This window comes from Tamandua tetradactyla, chromosome 8 (genome assembly GCF_023851605.1).
Source record: "Tamandua tetradactyla isolate mTamTet1 chromosome 8, mTamTet1.pri, whole genome shotgun sequence".
In the NCBI taxonomy this organism is placed as follows: domain Eukaryota; kingdom Metazoa; phylum Chordata; class Mammalia; order Pilosa; family Myrmecophagidae; genus Tamandua; species Tamandua tetradactyla.
Window position 1 is genome coordinate 125,851,458 of NC_135334.1, and position 19,036 is coordinate 125,870,493.

A 19,036-nucleotide genomic window follows, 5' to 3' on the forward strand; every position below is an offset into this window, starting at 1 on the left:
ATTGAGCAAGGTGTGGTCAGAACATCCTGTTAAAGCAAGAAGCAAAACCACAAAGGAAAAGCCCCCAACGGAGCCCCCTAGTAATGTGTGTGCAATACTACCATCAGCTTGCCCCATAAAACCCTGAACTAAACCATAATTGGGGCCAGTCTGGTTCTTCCCCAACTGAGTCTGTTCTTCTTTAGGATGTACTTCTTCTTCTCTTTACATGCTGCTTTAATAAATCACTTTGCTCTCCCAACTTCGAGTTGAGTTTCAATCCTTTGTCTTGACAAGTCAAGTAACAGGACTCCTAACCAGGTAAAACTATGGTCAGCATAATTTGGTGCTGAAACTCAGGACCTATTCTTAAATCTATGCCTCTCCCTGTCATTTTCCACATCTTGCCCTGTGATTTTTTTTCTTTTTGTATTTCTTTTCCTTCTCTGCCTCATCTTTCTCTCCATCCATGAACTCATTCACCTCTTTCTCTGCCCTGCTTGCAACTTCTGTTTTGTCTGGTGGCATTATCCATCTTGAGTGTTGTTGGGACCTCATAACATGCCTGGCCCCAACCTTCTTTTTACTCTGTTCTGTAACTTATTTCAAACTTACCTAGTACCAGTCTGCTGTCAACGTGGTTAAGGAACCTTCTCTTCAATCTTGCTTCCAGGGCCTCCATTCAAGATATGGAATCCCTCAGCTGGACTTATACACCCACCATCTCTTAGAGCCCTACCATCAGGCCCTGCCTCCTCCTCCCTTTGTCTTTCTTCTCTTTCATTTGGGGCTCTCTCCTGGCTTCAGTTCTCCCTGCCTCCATCTATAAATCCTGTCTACCTCTTTGGGACCTAGCTGGCATTATTGCTTTCTATAATTGGTTATACAGCTGGTGCCTACCCATGCTGACCTCTCTGATAGTCCTGTCCTTACTGAAACAGTTCCTAAAAGACTTCCCATACTATTGACATGGGTGACAGGCATTACTAGATGCCAAGTCTAGAGGCATTCATCCAGGCACCAGGGGAAGGTTAATTGTGGGACACAAACTTTGGCACTGATTTCTGTCACTTTGTCCTCTTTTTACTGCTGGCCATCCCACAGTAGAGCATTTTTGCTCTTGCACCTACTCCCCTGGCCTAACCTAGCCTCTGATTTTGTCATCGTGGGTGAAGGCTTCTTATAGTACGATCCCTGAATCCTACTTGTTAGGTAGGAGTCCTTCCCCTCAGGCTGGAAAGGCTTAACAAGTCATAGCCCTCTGGAATACCCCATTTGAACCTTGGCCTGACTACCAGGACGACTAGAGTCTCAAAAGTGAACCCTCTCAGAAACTCTACTGAGCATACCTATGACACACCGAGTAATGTGGGTTCTCTTTCGCCCAGATGGGAAACATGCCATCAAGAGTCAACAGTTCATTCTCAGTTTCAACAGCCCTCTTGGTTGTCCCAGCAACCAAGCAAACTGTGGCAGAGAAAGCTAATATTGTTTTGCAACATAGTCCAGTCTTTATATCCCTTAGGGGACCAAGAAAAATAGCCAAAGGATGGAACCCTAAATTTTAACACCATTCTGCAGTTACATGTATACTGCAAACAGGAGAGCAAATGGCCAGAAATCCCTTACATACAACTTTTCTTTGCCTTACGAGACTCTGAACAGCCATGCACCAAATATAAATTAAAATACCTGGTCTCAAATCATTGGCACCCACAACTATCACTCTCCCTTAGCCTTTCCCTCTGCCCCAGGCACTTGAAAATCCAACCATAGTCTACTCATGTGCTGCCCACCAGATACCACTGGTGGAAGTCCTTGGAATAAAGGAAATAGGGGGTTCAAGATAATGGTAGTGCACCAGGCCTTTACCTTAGCAGAGCTTAAACAAGCTAAAACAAAGGAGTTTAATCATCTTACCAGTGCCTTTGATCTTCACTGGAAAGATGTGATGGTAATTCTAAGACAATCTCTGACTGGTGAAGATCAAAAGAGAGTAACAAGGGAAGCACAGAAATAGGCAGTGAAATTCATAGGACTGATGAGGCTCAATCTCCTTCAAGGCATATGATTGTCCCCAGTCACATGCAGATTCAAAGTGGAATTATGACAGGAAAACAGGGAGTCAAGAAATCACTTTGTAAATTTCATCAAGGCAGGGGTTAAGGCAGCCTCACTTAAGGCTATTAATTATTCAATGATTGCCAGCATATCTCAGAGTCCCGAAGAGAGCCCCAGTCAATCCTTACACAGGTTAAAACAGGCTTATACGAAACATACTCATATACACCCAGACTCTGAGGAAGGCAAGATTGTTCTAAAACATAAGTTCTTTACCCAACCAGCCCTGCTATCAGGAGAAAGTTAAAAAGATTATTGCAAAAAAAAGATGTGACCATAGATGAGATTGTTCACCACACAACCATGGTCTTTTATGATCGTGACCCAGTGCTTGAACAGACAGCTCAGGAAGAAAAGAGGAAAACGGAAATTAGACACCTCCAGATGCTGACAATGATGTCAGGCTCCAAGGGCAAAAGGAATCCAGTGACAAATATCACATATGCTGTAAGCTCAGACATTTGACAGTCTCTTGTCCCTATTGGGACAAACCACCTAAGAGTCCTTGCTGGCACTGCAAACAGGTGGGGCATTGGACAGTTCTTTGTCCCTCATACCCCAGGGCAAGGAAGTCAGAAGCCCTCGAGCCCCAAATGGTAATGTAAGACCTGCAAGACTGAGGGTGCCCATTACAGCTGGCCCCCACAGAAATGGGTCTTACTTATCAATTTCTCCACATGCCCTCTCCTAGGGTGAGGCATTTTGCAAAAATGAAAAATGACATTACTATTTGAAGAAATGATCCCAAACCTACCAAGACATTTTCTGTGGGCCACAGTAGGGCCCTCCTCTTGCATACTGGTGGGCTTAATAGCCACGTCTTATGGACAACACAAGTCAATTCAAAAGTATGGGATATAGGAATTCCAGGAAGGGTTACTAGGGCAACCCCAGTTGAAATAAAGCTCAAGAGTCCCACCAAATTTCCCCAGAGAGGATCATATCTGCTCTCTGCAGAGGCCAAACAAGGGCTACAGCTCATAATCTCTAAGTTCCTTCACCATAGGCTATTGATTCCAACTACCTCTTCATCCAGTACTCCAATCATAGCTATAAAGAAGAAGAATGGTAGTTATTGCTTGGTCCAAGACCTGCAAACTATCTATGAGGATGTAGTCCCCCTTCATCCAGTGGTGCCAAATCCCTATGCTGTCCACAAACTAAAGAATTCCTCCTAACTAGAACTAAATGGCCAATCACTCTTCCCCAACTATGAAATCATGTACAGAACCTCTAGTTCCAGGGGAATTTAATTGATTTCCTTCCTGAACAAATTGTCTTCTTATTCTAGTTCTCCTCCTCTTCCTATATCCCCTGCTACCCATATAAGCTGTTCCTTTGCTTCCCCTGCTTTGTTTTCCTGGGTGTATATACAGTGCAGGCCTCTCCGTAGAGTCTTTGGCCCTATCAGCTAAACTGTCCATAATGTCTGGACAGTGTTTATATCAGTTAGTTATACAGGTGTTAAGGGTTCAATGGCAGCCTGATTCATTAACCAGGGTTGTCCTACAAAACCAGAGTGCTCTTGATCTTTTAACTGCTGCTCAGACAGGAACTTGCTTAGTCCTGAAAGAAGAATGCACTTACTATGTGCGCTTGTTTGAAAGGTTGTATGGACCCTAGAAAAGCCATGTTTTAATCAAAATCCCATTTTGTACAGGCAGAATAATCCCTATCCAATACTGTATGTTTGAAACTGTAATCAGATCATCTTCCTGGAGATGTGATTTAGTTAAGAGTGGTTGTTAAGCTGGATTACCTAATGACATGCCTCCATCCATTTGGGCAGGTCTTGATAAGTTTCTGGAGTCCTATAAAAGAGGAAACATTTGGAGAATGAAGGAGATTTCAGAGACAGCAGAGCAGAATGACATAGCCATGATAAGTAGAAGTCCAATAGCCAGTGACCTTTGGAGATGAAGAAGGAAAATGCTTCCTGGGGAGCTTCATGAAACAGGAAGCCAGAAAAAGAAGTTAGCAGATGACACCATGTCTGCCATGTGCCCTTCTAGATGAGAGAGGAACTCTGACCATGTTCACCACATGCCTTTCCAGATAAGAGAGAAACTGACTGTGTTCACCATGTGCCTTCCACTTGAGAAAGAAGCCCTGAACTTCATCGACCTTCTTGAACCAAGGTATCTTTCCCTGGATGCCTTAGATTGGACAGTTCTATAGACATGCTTTAATTGGGACATTTTCTCAGCCTTAGACCTGTAAACTTGCAACTTATTAAATTCCCCTTTTTGAAAGTCATTCTGTTTCTGGTATCTTGCATTCTGGCAGCTAGAAAACTAGAACACTATGTAAATGAATCTGGGATAGTCCAAGAATCCTTAAGGACTCTACAAGAAATGGTTAGTGAACTGGTAGCCTCAGGATCTTGGATAAACACAATTAGCTCAGGGATCCCTGATGGGAAGTCCTGGCTCACCCCAACCCCTTTGATAACCTTTGTTCTAATACTGGTATTTTCTCCTCACCTCCTTAGGCTAATAAGAAAATTCATAACTGACCAGCTGCATTCATTGTTCCTGAACATGTTTCTCTGCCATGACTACTCCACCATTCCCACCACCAGCCCTCTTGTCGGTCATCAATAACCATTCCCAAATCTATAAAGACGGGACTGACAGGAGTGATATGGTTCCTCTGAAATGCTCAGTGCCCCTAGTCAGCAGGAAGCAGCCAGAACAGTCATCATCCTATCTCCCAAAGAATTCGGAGGGCCATCACTCAGAGTAGGTAATGTTAGATAGTTAGGAAGTCATAAGCCTACCTTATGGGAAAAGGGGACCACTCTAAGGCCACCCCAGAAGGCTAAAGCCACCTTTAACAGATGGTTAAATTGAGCAAACTGCAGTCAGAATATCCCACCTTTAATGGATAGCTAAATGGTTAAATTGAGCAAACTGCAGTCATCTCATTCCACCTTTAATGGATGGTTAAATGCTTAAATTGAATGAAGTGTGGTCAGAACACCCTGTTAAAACAAGAAACAAAGTCATAAAGGGAAAAATTCCAAGAAAGTCCACTAGTAATGTGCAGTACTGCCATCATCTGGCCCCATAAAACCCCGAACTAAACTGTAATTGGAGTTTGTCTGGTTCTTCTCCTACTGAATCTGCCCTTCTTTAGAATGTATTTCTTCCTTTCTTTACACACTGTGTTAATAAATCATCTTGCTCTTCCAACATTGACTCAAGTTTCAATTCTTTATCTCAGTGTGATAAGGAGCAGGACTCCCATCTTAAGGACTCCCACTTAACATCATGAGATGTTAAGCAAGCCAGAACCTGGAGAGAGCCAAGGGAAGTGAAGAGGTGAAAACCAGTCTTAGAGAAGCAAATTGATGAACCCCTACAAGAACAGAGGCTGAACAACATGGAACTCAGGAGCAAGATACCAGCAGATACCAGCCACATGACTTCACAGGTGGCAGAGCTATTCCCAACACATCAACCTTCCTTGAATTAAGTTATCTTTTCCTGGATGCCTGAGTTTGGTCATTTTTATATTCTTGAATATACACGTTCACATCTTTTCCCAAGTTTGGGAAGTTCTCTGTCATTGTTTATTTGACTATTTATTTACCCCTTTCTCTCATTCTTTTCCTTATATGAGTCCCAAAGTGTGTAGATTGGTAGGCTTGTTTCCCATAGCTATTTTAGGCTATATTCTCTTCTAACATTTCTTTTTTCTTTCTGTTTCTCATCTTAATTTATTTCAACTGCCTTGTCTTCAAGTTCACTGATTCTTTCTTCTGCAAGTTCCAATGTGCTCTTGATACCCTCCTGTGCAATTTTTATTTCAGTTATTGTGTTATTCAACTCCAGTAGCTCTGTGTGGGGCCTTTTTTAAAATTTCTATCTCTGTTAGACTTTCTTATTGTTCACTAATTGTTTTCCTGACATCCTTTATTTCTTACCTTGTACTATCCTTCCTCTCCTCAAGCATTTTTAAGATAAATAAATAAAATAATTATCTTTTAAAATGATTATAGAAATAATAGTTTAAGATAATTATGAACATATAATTGTATTGAGTATATCCACATTCTCTTCTTTATTGGCGTTCTCAGTGTTTTTAGCCTCTTCCTTTAGGTGGGTCATGATTTTCGTTTTCACTGTTTGTTTCCTACTCTTTTGTTGTACAGTGTAAACTTTAACATTTAAAATGCTAACCCTGGAATTTATTTCTCAGATGTTTGTTTCTTGGTTTGTAACAAGCCAGGGATGAGACAAAGAGTCTTTTGAGCTTCGGCTCTCCTATCAGGATGGTCTGTTGAAGGTGAGTGCAGTGTGCAGGGTTTTAACCTCTCTGAGTTTCTGTCTTGTCTTGGGATTTTGTATGTTGAATGTTTTGGATTTCTCCTGTATACAGCAATTTTCTTACACATTTTCAAATTTTCAATTACCTCTGTTTACTGGGAAACAGACATCCCTTCACGGGTGTTTGAAACTGCCTGGCTTTTTCCCAACTCCACCTGCTTCTACAGTTTAATTTTACAGTTCTTTTGCTGTCTCAAGCTGCTTTTCTTGAATGTGACCCCAGAAAATGACTTTCCAAGTCAGTTTTTTTCCAGCCAAAATAGGACCAAGGATCGTGAGTGTGGAATAGATCAACTTCAGTGTCCCTCCGAGGGGATTAGGAAGGTTGAAAGATCTACTCTAATAGATCCCAAAGCTGAGCTTTCCTGGTATGTCCAGTAAATGTAGCCCTTCAGCTAACCATCCCCTATGGCCATGAGAACATGCTGCATTTTTAAATCTCCACCACCGAGTCCCCATCCAGGGAGAGTCGAAGCACCACTATTGCTGCCTTTGTCGGGGGCAGGGTTGAAATAACAGCTTCCCTCAGAGCCCAGCCTCTATTGATCCAAATCCACTACAAAATGCCTTGATCTGTGACCAAGTGTGTCCACCCCCATTTTGGGGGCCGAGGGGTTTTATGTCCCTTTCTGTCACAAATGAACTAGATAGGAACTGAACTCCAAACTTTCTGCAATGAAAGTAGGGGAAGGGTGCTGATGGTTCTGTATAGAAAGAATGATTTTATGCCCTTTACTGTGTTTATCTACCTCTTCCTCTGGCTCTTCCCTATATGCTGTACAGTAATCTTCTTGCCTCCAGAGTTTCAAAATATTTGTCTCAAACAGATCCTTTCTATTTAATTGTTGGTTTGATTGAAAAACTTAGTCCTGGAGCTTCCTAATCTGCCATCTTCCCTGGAAATAACCCCTCTCTATTCTCATTATAGTTCTCTAAAAATTTGAATGTTAAATGTTTGATATTGTCTCACAGCCCTTGGATGTTATATCTCATAAATTTTAACTTCTTATCTGTTTGGTTAACTCCTATTGGCCTATGTTCAAGTTCAAAAAATCTTTCATCAGTTGTACAGACTCTACTGAAAATCTTGTTGATGAAATTCTTTGTTTCTTATATTATTTTTTTTGCCTTTTAAAAATTATATTTATAGGATTACTTTGAACACTACCTAATAGATTCTTTCCTTATGATGTAATTTGTTATATATTCATATGTGATTTTGTCTTTGCTGCTGAATCTTTTATCCTATTGACAATGCTCTTTAACAAAAGGCCATTAGATACACAAATGGTTTAAAAATTCAATTTCATTTCTCATTGCAATGAGGAAGGACACATGGTATTTGAAATATGCATTTTCTAAATAAGAGTGTTTTGGAGAGAACCTATTATATTTAGGCTTTGGCCAGGTAACTAGGAAGAGGGTATAAGGAAAAGAAGATTTAATGTTAGATAGGATGCTTTAAGGAAGCAAGAACTATTCTATGATATGTATCAATAAATTTTATCTATTTAGGGCAGACTAAAGTGAAGATAAATCTATCATTTGTGAAATAATATCAGTTCCTCATTTAGTAAGAGAGGAGGAGGATACTTTGTAGGTTACACAATGACTTTGACTGAAATACTCCCAGCGTACCCCTTGTCTTTTTTATGAGCACTTGGTAGAGGCCTGAGGATAATAAAGTGGGAATGAATATAAATCTCCTGATTCTAGGGCTATTTGCTTTTTGAAACTGACATTGTAGGCCACACTTGACTTTAACTATTCTTTATAATTTTTCTGTATTCTTCTTATGTGCTTGTATTATGTCCACACTTTCTTTCCCCCTCTGCCCAAGGTGAAACAGTTCACATGTCCCATCTACTCTTTGATAGGCTTGTTTCTCATTGGTATTCTGATTTCGTGGGTGTTTCCAACCTCATCTTTCTTGTGTGTTTATAGGAAGTGGTTTTGTTGATAATAAGGTTTTTGAAAATTGTGAGGGTTAAGGAAATATTCTTTGCAAATTTCTACATTCTAAGTTGAAGTGGAAGTTCTGTATATCCTTTAAAATTTTATTCACTGCAGTGGCTTCAAATAACTCCTTTCTGAATAACCTTACACTTGCCAGTAAAATATCTATCTGAAATTCTAGTTCTGCACCTTGAAAATATAAGGGAGCTTCAGAATCATTGTAGGTTTGACCAGTCTAATTAATTTTCTTGTAAAACCTTCACTTTTCTACTGACTACTTCCTCCTCATCATACACACCAACCCCCACTGCCCTCCTCCTCCTATGGTATCACCAGTGAAGAATTTTGATTTCACTGGTGATCCCCTTGAAATTACTGGCTGAATTTGAAGAGGAAATTCTTCTGACTGCTGATATCATCATTTCTACTTTTTTAAGAGAATAGTTGGGAATCTGCAGAACAGTAATTCATAAAATACAATATTTCCATACGCCACCCCACCAACATCGTCTTCATCAGTATGGAATATTTGCTACTACTACTGATAGTATTTTATAAAAGAATTGCAACTTTTCTAACAATAGTTACCTTTATTACAATTGATAAAAGTTTATTAAAACAGTTCTATCATTCATTATTTACATTTGGTGTATTTTTTCCATATATTACTCTATTATTACCACCTTGTATTGTCATCATATACCCAGAAAATAACATTCTTGTACTTCCACCACAAAATTGTGTGTATATAATTCCATTGTCACGTTTTTTTGTTGTATGGACATAATGATATGCTAGGCAGTGATAAAAAAGAAATGATAATGACATTGGTCCCAAGTGGATGCACTTTTCTGTATAAAATAAAAGGACATATTTTCTTCAAACTTGACTAAATAGGTTATGTAAAACAAACAACAGAAAAAAGCCCTGCCTATTAAACAGTTTATTTTCCAGTTAATGTAATATTAAACTTTCTATCATCTCTTTTTATCTTAACCCATATTAAAATGTGCAAAGATGAATAAATATTGTGATTTTTTTTTCCATCCAGAAATGTCAAAATGGAAAATACTCACCTTTGTACTAGTCTTAAATTTGCTATAATGTCCATGAAATGTTGTTACTTAAGTCATAAAAATAAAATGGGGGCAATCACATTTCAGACACAAGATTATATTAAATATAAATGAGAATTAATGCAAAAATATTTTATTTAAAATGTTTCCAGTTGACATAAATATGGTTATATTAGACTTACAGTCCAACTTGTCCCAGAAGACTTTCTTTTCACACCAATCTATTTTTATGTTCTTTCCTGGCAATGATCCCATTCCAGTATTCCTTTGGGAACAGTGATCATTAGAGCCATGGAAGGCATTCTGGATAGCGATGAATATTGTGTCCCACCCAAAGTAGTGCTGTTGTGCAAGGGCTGGGAAGGGGTAGGGCTGCCACTCTATCAGACACTGAGGAGAAAACATCAATCTGTAAGCGGCTTTCTGAACTCAAATGTAATTGAGTCTGTCTTGCTGAATTTCACAACTGACCCCTGTTTTCTTTCCATTTTCTCTCAGTTGAAATGGGAATATTTATCCTATGGGAATTTAATGTCCCAGAGTCTTTTGGTTAGGAAAAGCCCAAACTGAGTCATCAGCAAGGTGATTCTCCACACCTGTGGCATTCTGGGGCTGGCTGCCAGGGTCTTGGATCCTTGGCTTTCTGTTACATCAACAAGGCACATGGTTAGGTCTTCCTCTTTCTCTACTGGGTTCCACTGACTTCCAGCTTCATTTTTCACTTTCCTTCTATATCTGAGCTTCACTCTGTTTATACAGGACTCCAGAAATCAGATTAAAATTCAAGTGTGATTCAGAAAGCCACACTTTACATAAAGATAACTTCTGAAAAATCTCCTATTTAGGTGGTGCGACAGTGGTTCAGTGGCAGAATTCTCACCTGCCATGTTAGAGACCTGAGTTCTATTCCCAGTGCATGCACATGCAAAAAATTTTTAAAATGCCCTACTTAAAATGGTTTTACATAACAAAATAAATGACAAAAACAACAACAACAAAAAATAAAATAAAATGGTTTCACAGTCATAGAAATGCATTTACATTAAGGACATGTTCATTTGTTTGTTTGTTTTTTAATATATAAGGCAATCCCTAAAAAATCATATTGTTTTATTTTTTATATTACTCCTTTTTCAATTGATTTGTGTCTGGGGAGAGGTTTGGGTCCACATTCATTCTATTCCATGTAGATATACAAATTTCCCAATACCATTTGTTAAATAAGCTATTCTTTCTCAATTGAGAGAATTTGGTACCCTTTTCAAAATCAGTTGGCCACTGATATAGGGTTTGAGTTTTGAACTCCTAATTCAACTCCATTTGCCTGTATGTCTGCCCTTGTCCCATATTTTGATGTTTTGATTACTGTAGCTTTACAATAAGTTTTAAAATCAGAAATTGTTAGCCCTACAACATCCTTCTTCTTGTTAAGGGAAGCCTTGCTATTTGGAACCCCTTATGTGACCTCCTTATCAGTTTGATGATTGACTTTTCCATTTCTAAAAAGAAAGCTTTGGCAATTTTGAATGAGATTGCAATAAATCTGCAATTTATTTTGGGTAAAACTGACATCTTAACATTTAGTCTTCCAATCCTTGAACATGGATTGTCTTTCCATTTACTTAGGTCTTCTTTAATTCATTTCAGCAATGTTTCATATTTTCTGTATATAAGTCCTTTCCACCTTTGGTTTAATTCAAACCTAGATGTTTGATTAATTTGGCTACAATTTTAATTGTAACCTTTAAAAATTTCCATGTAAGGATGTTCATTATTGGAGAATAGAAACACCACTGTACTTGCTTGTTGATATTCATCCTGAGGCACTGCTATATTAGTTTATTATCTCTAGTAGATAGCAGCTTTGTTGTGGATTTTTCAAAATTTTCTACATATGGCATCATGTCATATGAAAATGAGGAGAGTTTTATTTCTTACTTCCCAATTTGAATATGCTTTATTTCCTTTTTGTATTGTTTTGAAATAGTTATGTACCACAGAAAATCCATGTTTTCTAATCCAATCTTGTGGGTACAGACATATTCTTGGGTAGGACACTCTGATTAGATTGTCTCCATGAAGAGTTGACCCTGCCCATTCCAGGTGGGTCATAACCCACTTATTAGAGTCCTTTAAGAGAGAGAGAGACATTTTGGAGAATAAACAGTTGATCAGAAAAGAAAACTCCCTGGGAGATTGTAAGGTAAGAAATGAAATCCAGAGTTTACCTCAAAGAAGCTGAGAGAGGACCCTGGATTAAGAAGCTGAAAGTAAAACCTGGGAGTAAGAACCAGCAGAACCCAACCATGTTCCTTTCTGGCTGACAGGGGTGATCCAGATGCCTGTGGCCTTTCTTCAGAGTCAAGGTATCATCATCTTGATGACTTAATTTGGACCTGTCCATGAGTTTTGAACTGTAAATGTGTAAACTAGTAAATCCCCTTTGTAAAAGCCAGTCAATTTCCAGTATATTGCATTCCAGCAGCTTTAGCAAACCAAACACTTCCATTGCCTATTTATTCTGGTTAGAACTCCCAATACAGTGCTGAATATCATTGGTGACAGTGGACACCACTGCCTTGTCCTTGATCTTAGAAGGAAAGCTTCCATTCTTTCGCTATTCAATGTTAGGTTAGCTATGGGTTTTTCAAAATGAGCTTTCTCATTGTGAATTAAGTTCCTACTATTCCTAGTTTTCTGAGTGTTTTTATCAGGAAGGGTTGCTTCATTTTGTAAAAAGAATTTTCTGTATTTTTAAAAGTCATCTGGCTTTTTTCTTCCTCCTATGGTGGTGCGCAACATTTATTGATTTTCTTTTGCTGTACCAACTTCCATACCTGGCATAAATCGATCTTGATCATGGTGAATAATACTCTTAAAGTGCTATTAGATTCTCTTTATAACATTTTGTTGAGGATTTCTGCATTTATAATCTTAAGGGATACTGTCCCATTCTTTTCTCGTCATATCTTTATCTGACTTTTGTATTAGATTGATCCTGACCTCTTAGAAGGAGTTAGAAAGCATCATCTGTGCTTCCATTTTTTAGAGGAATTTGAGCTGGGTTGGTGTTTTTAAAATGTTTGGTATAATTCACCAATGAGACTATATGGCTATTGATTTTATTCTGTTCACTGTTATTGGTCTGTTGAAATCTTCTCTTTCTTCTGGAGTATAGATAGGTTGTGTATTCTAAGAACTTTTCTATTACATTTAGGTTATTTAATTTGGGTGGCACTGCTGTTCATAGAATCCTCTTTGAATTCTTTTATTTCTGTGATGTTGATGATAATGTATCTCTTTTCATTTCTGATTTATTTTCCTCCTCTCTCTTTTCTTTCTTTGTGAATCTAGCTTAAGTGTCATCAATTTTATTGATCTTTCCAAATAACCCACTTTTGGCTCTTTGATACTCTATTTTTCTTCATTCTCAATTTCATTCATCTGTATTATAATCTTTGTTATTTTCCATTCTTTGCTCTTCTGTTTCTATTTCCTCAAGTTGTGAGATCTTTCTGTTTTTTCAGTAAGCATTTACACCTGTGAGTTTTTCTCTCATTACTGACTTTGCTGAATCTTATTAGTTTGCTATATTTAATTTTTGTTCATTCACTTCAGGATATTTCTTAATTGCCTTTGTGATTTTTTCTTGGATCTGTGGGTTGAGTGTGTTGCTTGATTTCCTCAAATTTGTGAAATTTGCAGTTATCAATTGGTTATTGATTAGTAGCTTCATTCCAATGTGGTCAAAGAAGATACATTGCATGATCTCATACTTGTTATTATATTATTATACTCCTGGTCCAATATTATGGAGGCAACCACTTCTTCTAATCCTGATTCAATATCAAAGCATGGAAATTTTGATTAGATTATCTACACAAAGATGTGGCATGCCCAAATTTGGGTGCAACTTTTTGATTAGGTGAAGATGTGACTACACCAATTCCAGGTGGGCTTGATTAGTTTACTGCAATGCTTTAGAAGAGGAAATATTTTGGAGAGGGTCAGAAATGACAGGAATGGCAAGAGCCAACAGAAACTTCTGAGCAAGGCTGATGCTGACACTTGGAAAACAGAGACATACATCTTTGGAGATGTGTGGAGCCCAGAAGATGTCACCATGAGATGTTAAGCAAGCCAGAACTTGGAGAGAACCAAAGGAAGCCAAGAGATGAAAGCCAGCCCTGGACGAGCATAGTGAGGAACCCCTACAGGGACAGAAGCTGAAAGCAATGAAGCCCAGGAGCAAAGGACCAGCAGATGCCAACCATGTGACTACCCAGAGGTGTAGAGTTGTTCCTGACCCATCCACCTTCCTTAAATTAAAGTATCTTTCCCTAGATACCCTAGTTTGGATATTTAAAAAAAAACTTAGAACTGAAAACTTGTAACTTCCTAAATTCCCTTTTTTAAAAAGCTGTTCCAGTTCTGGTATATCACATTCCAGCAGATTGCAAACTAATACAAGTACTTTTAAGTTAGAGCTATCCTTTAACTGGTCTCGGGAGTTTTGAAACTGGTTCTATGAGATTTGGTTAGTTTTTCAAAGATTCTGTGGGCAATTGGAAACTTGGAGAATTTATGTTGCCATCATGAATAACTGGAATTTAAAAAATATTTAAAGGTAACTAAAATAATTTAAGGATGCAAAAATCTTTTCCTGGAGAAATCACTGGCAATGTAATTAAATGAGATCTGATGAAAACAATCCAGTATAGAGAATTCAATTTAATATTAAATATTTTATTAAACCCAAAGAAGCCAGTGGAGAAGTAGCAGAAGCCCCAAAATGGATAACATAAATTGAAAATTATACATTAATTATTTTTAAAGTAAATAGATGAGACATTCCAATTAAAAGACAGAGTAAATTATTCAACTAAAGATAAACCCAGTTATTTTGTGTCTATAATAAACTGGTTAAAACTGAAAGTGTGTATAAATATACCTCATGAATGCACAAATGTTAAAATATTAAACTAATGTGATAGCATAGTTGTACTAGAAAAATTAAACATCTGTATTCTGCAGATATAAAGGGTAGTATTAAATAATAAAAGAGCTATTTTCCCCCAGAATATAAAAATCCTTAACAGAACTTCTAAATACTTAAACATTTTACAGTATTAAATTCAGCCAGAGTTTTTAAAGTAAATAACAGCATTACATAATTTTCATGGATAAAAGCTAACTGTATTGAAATCTAAGACAAAGAAGTCATATTTCTTTTTTTTTTCTTATTCCCCGTTTTCTACCAATACTATGTTACTCATAGAGTTTGGTAGGATCTATTGGAATCCTACCAAAAAAGGTTCAGAAAAATAGATTAGTAATAAATTTAGTTTTGTGAATTATTTGTTCTTTAACCTCTAATCATATTACTCTAAATTTTACTCAATGCCTATTAAAAAATTGATTTTAATGCTCAGGAAAAATAAAACAAAAATTCACTCGGTGATTTTACCAATAGAAGCTTGCCCTATCGGGATGGTACTGTCAAGGAAAATCTCAATTAGTCTCTTATTTGGTTCAAAACCTCAAGGTCATCTATAGTGAAATAAATTGGTGCTGGATTCTTAATCTCCAGTTAAGCCTGACGCAGTACCACTGATTTGTTTGAAGAACAGAAGAACTGTTCTTCCAAAAGTTCACCAAATATATAATATATTAATTTTTAAATCCTTATCAATACCAACAACTTCCCTCCTGAGATTTTGGAGTGTAAAAAATTTTTCCTGTAAGAGTTACTTCCAAACCTTCCTGAAATTTTATTTCAATTTTGTAAATATTTGCAAGATTCACAAGAAAGCATTTACCTTGTTTATTTGGAGAGGAAGAGAGCTTTGTGCCATAAATTACAAAATGTTTTTCGTCTCAGCTTATTTTTGCTTTCTTCTTTTCTTTCTTGTTTATTTTTATTAACAAGATTAGCAATGAGCATTAAAAAATACAATTAGTTGCAGAAACATTTTTTGGATGAATTCAGTAATACATCTGCTGTGTCAATGAATTAGTTGAAACTGCCAAACCTGAATGGAGAAACTACACTGTTTTCCTTGTGAGGCCCCAGAATGCCCATTCATCAGCTCGTACATAATTCTAAAGAATATTTACAATTTTTACAGAAGTCTAATAAAACTGAGTTTAAGACATATTTTGAATATGTAGTAACAAAATTTAGATGTTACTGAAAAAATAGCATGATAAAAAATTATGTGACCACATAAGCATACCTATAAATAATTAGCTATGCTGAAGGAAAAATAATTGTAAGAAAATACATATCAAGATTAACAACATAATGAATGATATTCATTTTTTTCTTTGAATTTTGTTATATTCTCATTTTGTGTAATAAACAAATGTCTATTCCCATGATAGTGTCACACTTTAAAATATAATTTTTTTCATAATAAAAAATGTGCTATTCCATCCCTGGTGGCTAACAAACTGGACTATAAGCCACAGGGTAATTAAGCATTTCTCTAAAAAAAAATACCTTCTCTGTTACCCACTCAGATATTACAGGACCTTGGAAGAATACCAAAAACTCATTGTCAAAATATGGCTTCAAAGAGAGAAGGGATTCTCTGGTTCAAACTTAATGTTGATACATTAGTCCTTGGAAATGTGCCCTGTAATCTCCCTGGAAATTGGTCCAGAGATGGCTGAACAGGTCATTATCAGCCATCCTCAATATAAGAGGGGCCTTGGCATTGGCAGGGGAAAGGCAAGGAATTCTCTTTGCTTTGGGGCACAGAATCTCCTGGTGTGGTTGTCAGACATAATTTCTGGGGAACTTTGCATTTGACCAGGATCTGAACAAAATTTGTGGATTGATTTATTTTACCTCAAAATAAAATTAAAATGCCTGCACAAAAATTAAAAAATAACTTATCTCAAAGAAAACGAATATATCACAGAAATTTTCAGTTCCTTCATTGTTTAACATATTGTATATGTAGAAAACATTTGAGACTGACTCAGTTTTAGACACATCATACTTGAAGAAATTCTTCAACTTTGACTCAGGTAAGTATTATTCCCAAAGTCAGAAGGTTTTAGGTTTGATCAAATAAAATGAGGATATTAGAAAAATAACATATCCATAGACATATACATATTACTTAAATAATGCCAAGATTTGTGGAAATGGTAATATAGAATTTGTGGACTCATAAGGTACCAGCAATGAACATATATTCAAAATATAATTTTTGAAAGACATTTTATTTTAAATAAACAAGTTTTTTCTGAAAATCAAAATTAATGTGTGGTCTATAATATTATTGTACCCATAAAGCTGGCCTAGGATTTATTTTCTTATCTGTCATTTGTGTTACATAATATTGGATCCAAAAGAACAGGAAATGGTGCCTTAAAACAATCATTATTTATTACATATTTATCGCTGTTTATTTTTTTTCATGAAAGTAATTGTGAATAGAAATACAGTGTGATGAAAATGCTCTCTGGATTCAACAGATTTTTGTAGAATCATAAAAACAATACTTAATATTTACAATGCTGGATAAGTTAGTTAAATTTCTGTGCCCTTTTTCTAATCTAAAAGATGGGTACAACAGTAATACCTATGAAAGAATATTTTCATCTGGATAAATGTGTTAATGAAGGGAAGCATTTATAACAGTTCAGATTCACCCTAATTATTCAACATAAATGAGTTTCTATCATATGAACTGCAAAGGATATTTAGACCTCAAAATAAGAATCTTTCAGTCATATTTTACAAACTACTCTTTATTATACATTTCTAGGAGCATGTAAGTAGTTTTTAAAAGTGCAGGATCATTCCTATTAACATAAAACCTTCTCCAAGTCATTCATGCTAAGTATCCCCTTTGATTTCCCAGCATTTACCACAGTTGAATGCCATGGGAAGTAGGAATAACACAAATGTGCCTGACTTCATCCTGATGGGACTGACAGACTCTGAAGAGATCCAGCGAGTCCTCTTTATGTTATTTCTCCTGATATATCTGATTAATGTGCTGGGGAACACAGGGATGATACTGGTAATTCGCCTGGATCTCCAGCTTCATACCCCCATGTACTTTTTCCTCAGTCACCTGTCATTCCTTGACGTCTGCTACTCAACCGTCATCACTCCTAAAACCTTAGAGAACCTACTGAATTCCAAGAAGCATATTTCATTATCAGGTTGCTTCACCCAGATGTCTTTTTTTGTCTTCTTGAGTGCAACAGAGTGTTTCCTTCTGTCTTCAATGGCCTATGACCGCTATGTGGCCATCTGCAATCCTCTTCAGTACCCAGTTGTTATGTCCACAAGACTCTGCTGTGCCCTCATCACTGGGTCCTACATGATTGGTTTAACTGACTCTTTGATAAATTTACTTTCCATACACAGTTTGCATTTCTGCAAATCCAATGCAATCCATCACTTTTTCTGTGACACACCCCCAATTTTAGCTCTGTCTTGTTCTGACACTCATGACACGGAAATCACAATATTCATTTTTGCTGGCTCGACCCTTATCGTGTCCCTTATCACAATTTTTGTTTCCTACATGTCCATTCTGTCTACTATCCTGAAAATTAATTCCACTTCAGGAAAGCGCAAAGCCTTCTCTACTTGTGCCTCCCATCTCCTGGGAATCACCATCTTTTATGGCACTTTGATATTTACTTATTTAAAACCAAAACAGTCCTATTCCTTGGGAAGGGATCAAGTCGCCTCTGTGTTTTATACTATGGTGATCCCCATGCTGAATCCACTCATTTATAGTCTTAGGAACAAAGAGGTGAAAAATGCTCTCATTAGAGTCATGCAGAAGAGAGAGAGCTCCAGTCAATTGAAATGTTGGTGAATCTGAACTTTTAAGTTTATGTTTTCTTTCTTTCCTATTAGGTATTTAGTTAATCTCTCTCTAAAAGTAAGAACAACCTTAAATTAATTTTCATTTTTCTTGAACAATCCTCTTTTATCACCACACATGATCTAAAATATTTCCAAGAATATATTTATAAATTTGCATAGTAATTGGAAGCCATGAAATACATACCATACCCATGGTCTAAATATATGTGTTTTAAGGGCAAATAATATGAAAAAAAAAAACAAATAGGTGTCATCTTTCCAATTATACCATATAAATACCCAAGCATGTTCCAGTTTCAGAGAATTTTATTATGGAAAACACTTTCACAGGTCATTCTATTTCGTCTGAACAAAAGAAATATAGCAGAGTTGTAAAGAATGCTGCTTTGGACTAGACAACTCAGGATTTAGATTCTAGATCCCCCAGCTTTTAAGCAGACTTTCCCTTGGTAAGCCACTGAGAGTTGAAACCTCAGCTTCCTTAAATGTAAAAGGAAAATAATGATTCTAAATCCATAGAGTTATTATAAAGATTAAATCAGATCATTAATGTGAAGGCAGTACTGACAATTTGTGACTATCACCATTAGAATATTTACAGTCTTGCAAATATGAATACATGGTGTGTTTTGTTGTGAAAATATTCACTGGTATTTCACAACTGCTTTTGATTAATCTTATTGATAATGAAACAGTTAAATGGGAAAATA

The 19,036-nt window shown here is 36.8% G+C and overlaps 1 protein-coding gene and 1 long non-coding RNA gene across 2 annotated transcripts in view; both read left to right on the forward strand.

Annotated features, from left to right (window-relative positions):
* LOC143644970 (uncharacterized) overlaps positions 1 to 19,036 on the forward strand; it is a 326,292-nt gene that overhangs the window by 160,601 nt on the left and 146,655 nt on the right. The window lies entirely within an intron of this gene.
* LOC143643966 (olfactory receptor 8H1-like) lies at positions 17,362 to 18,315 on the forward strand. The gene has a single exon (XM_077112348.1). The coding sequence runs from the start codon at positions 17,362 to 17,364 to the stop codon at positions 18,313 to 18,315; it is 954 nt and encodes a 317-aa protein (XP_076968463.1).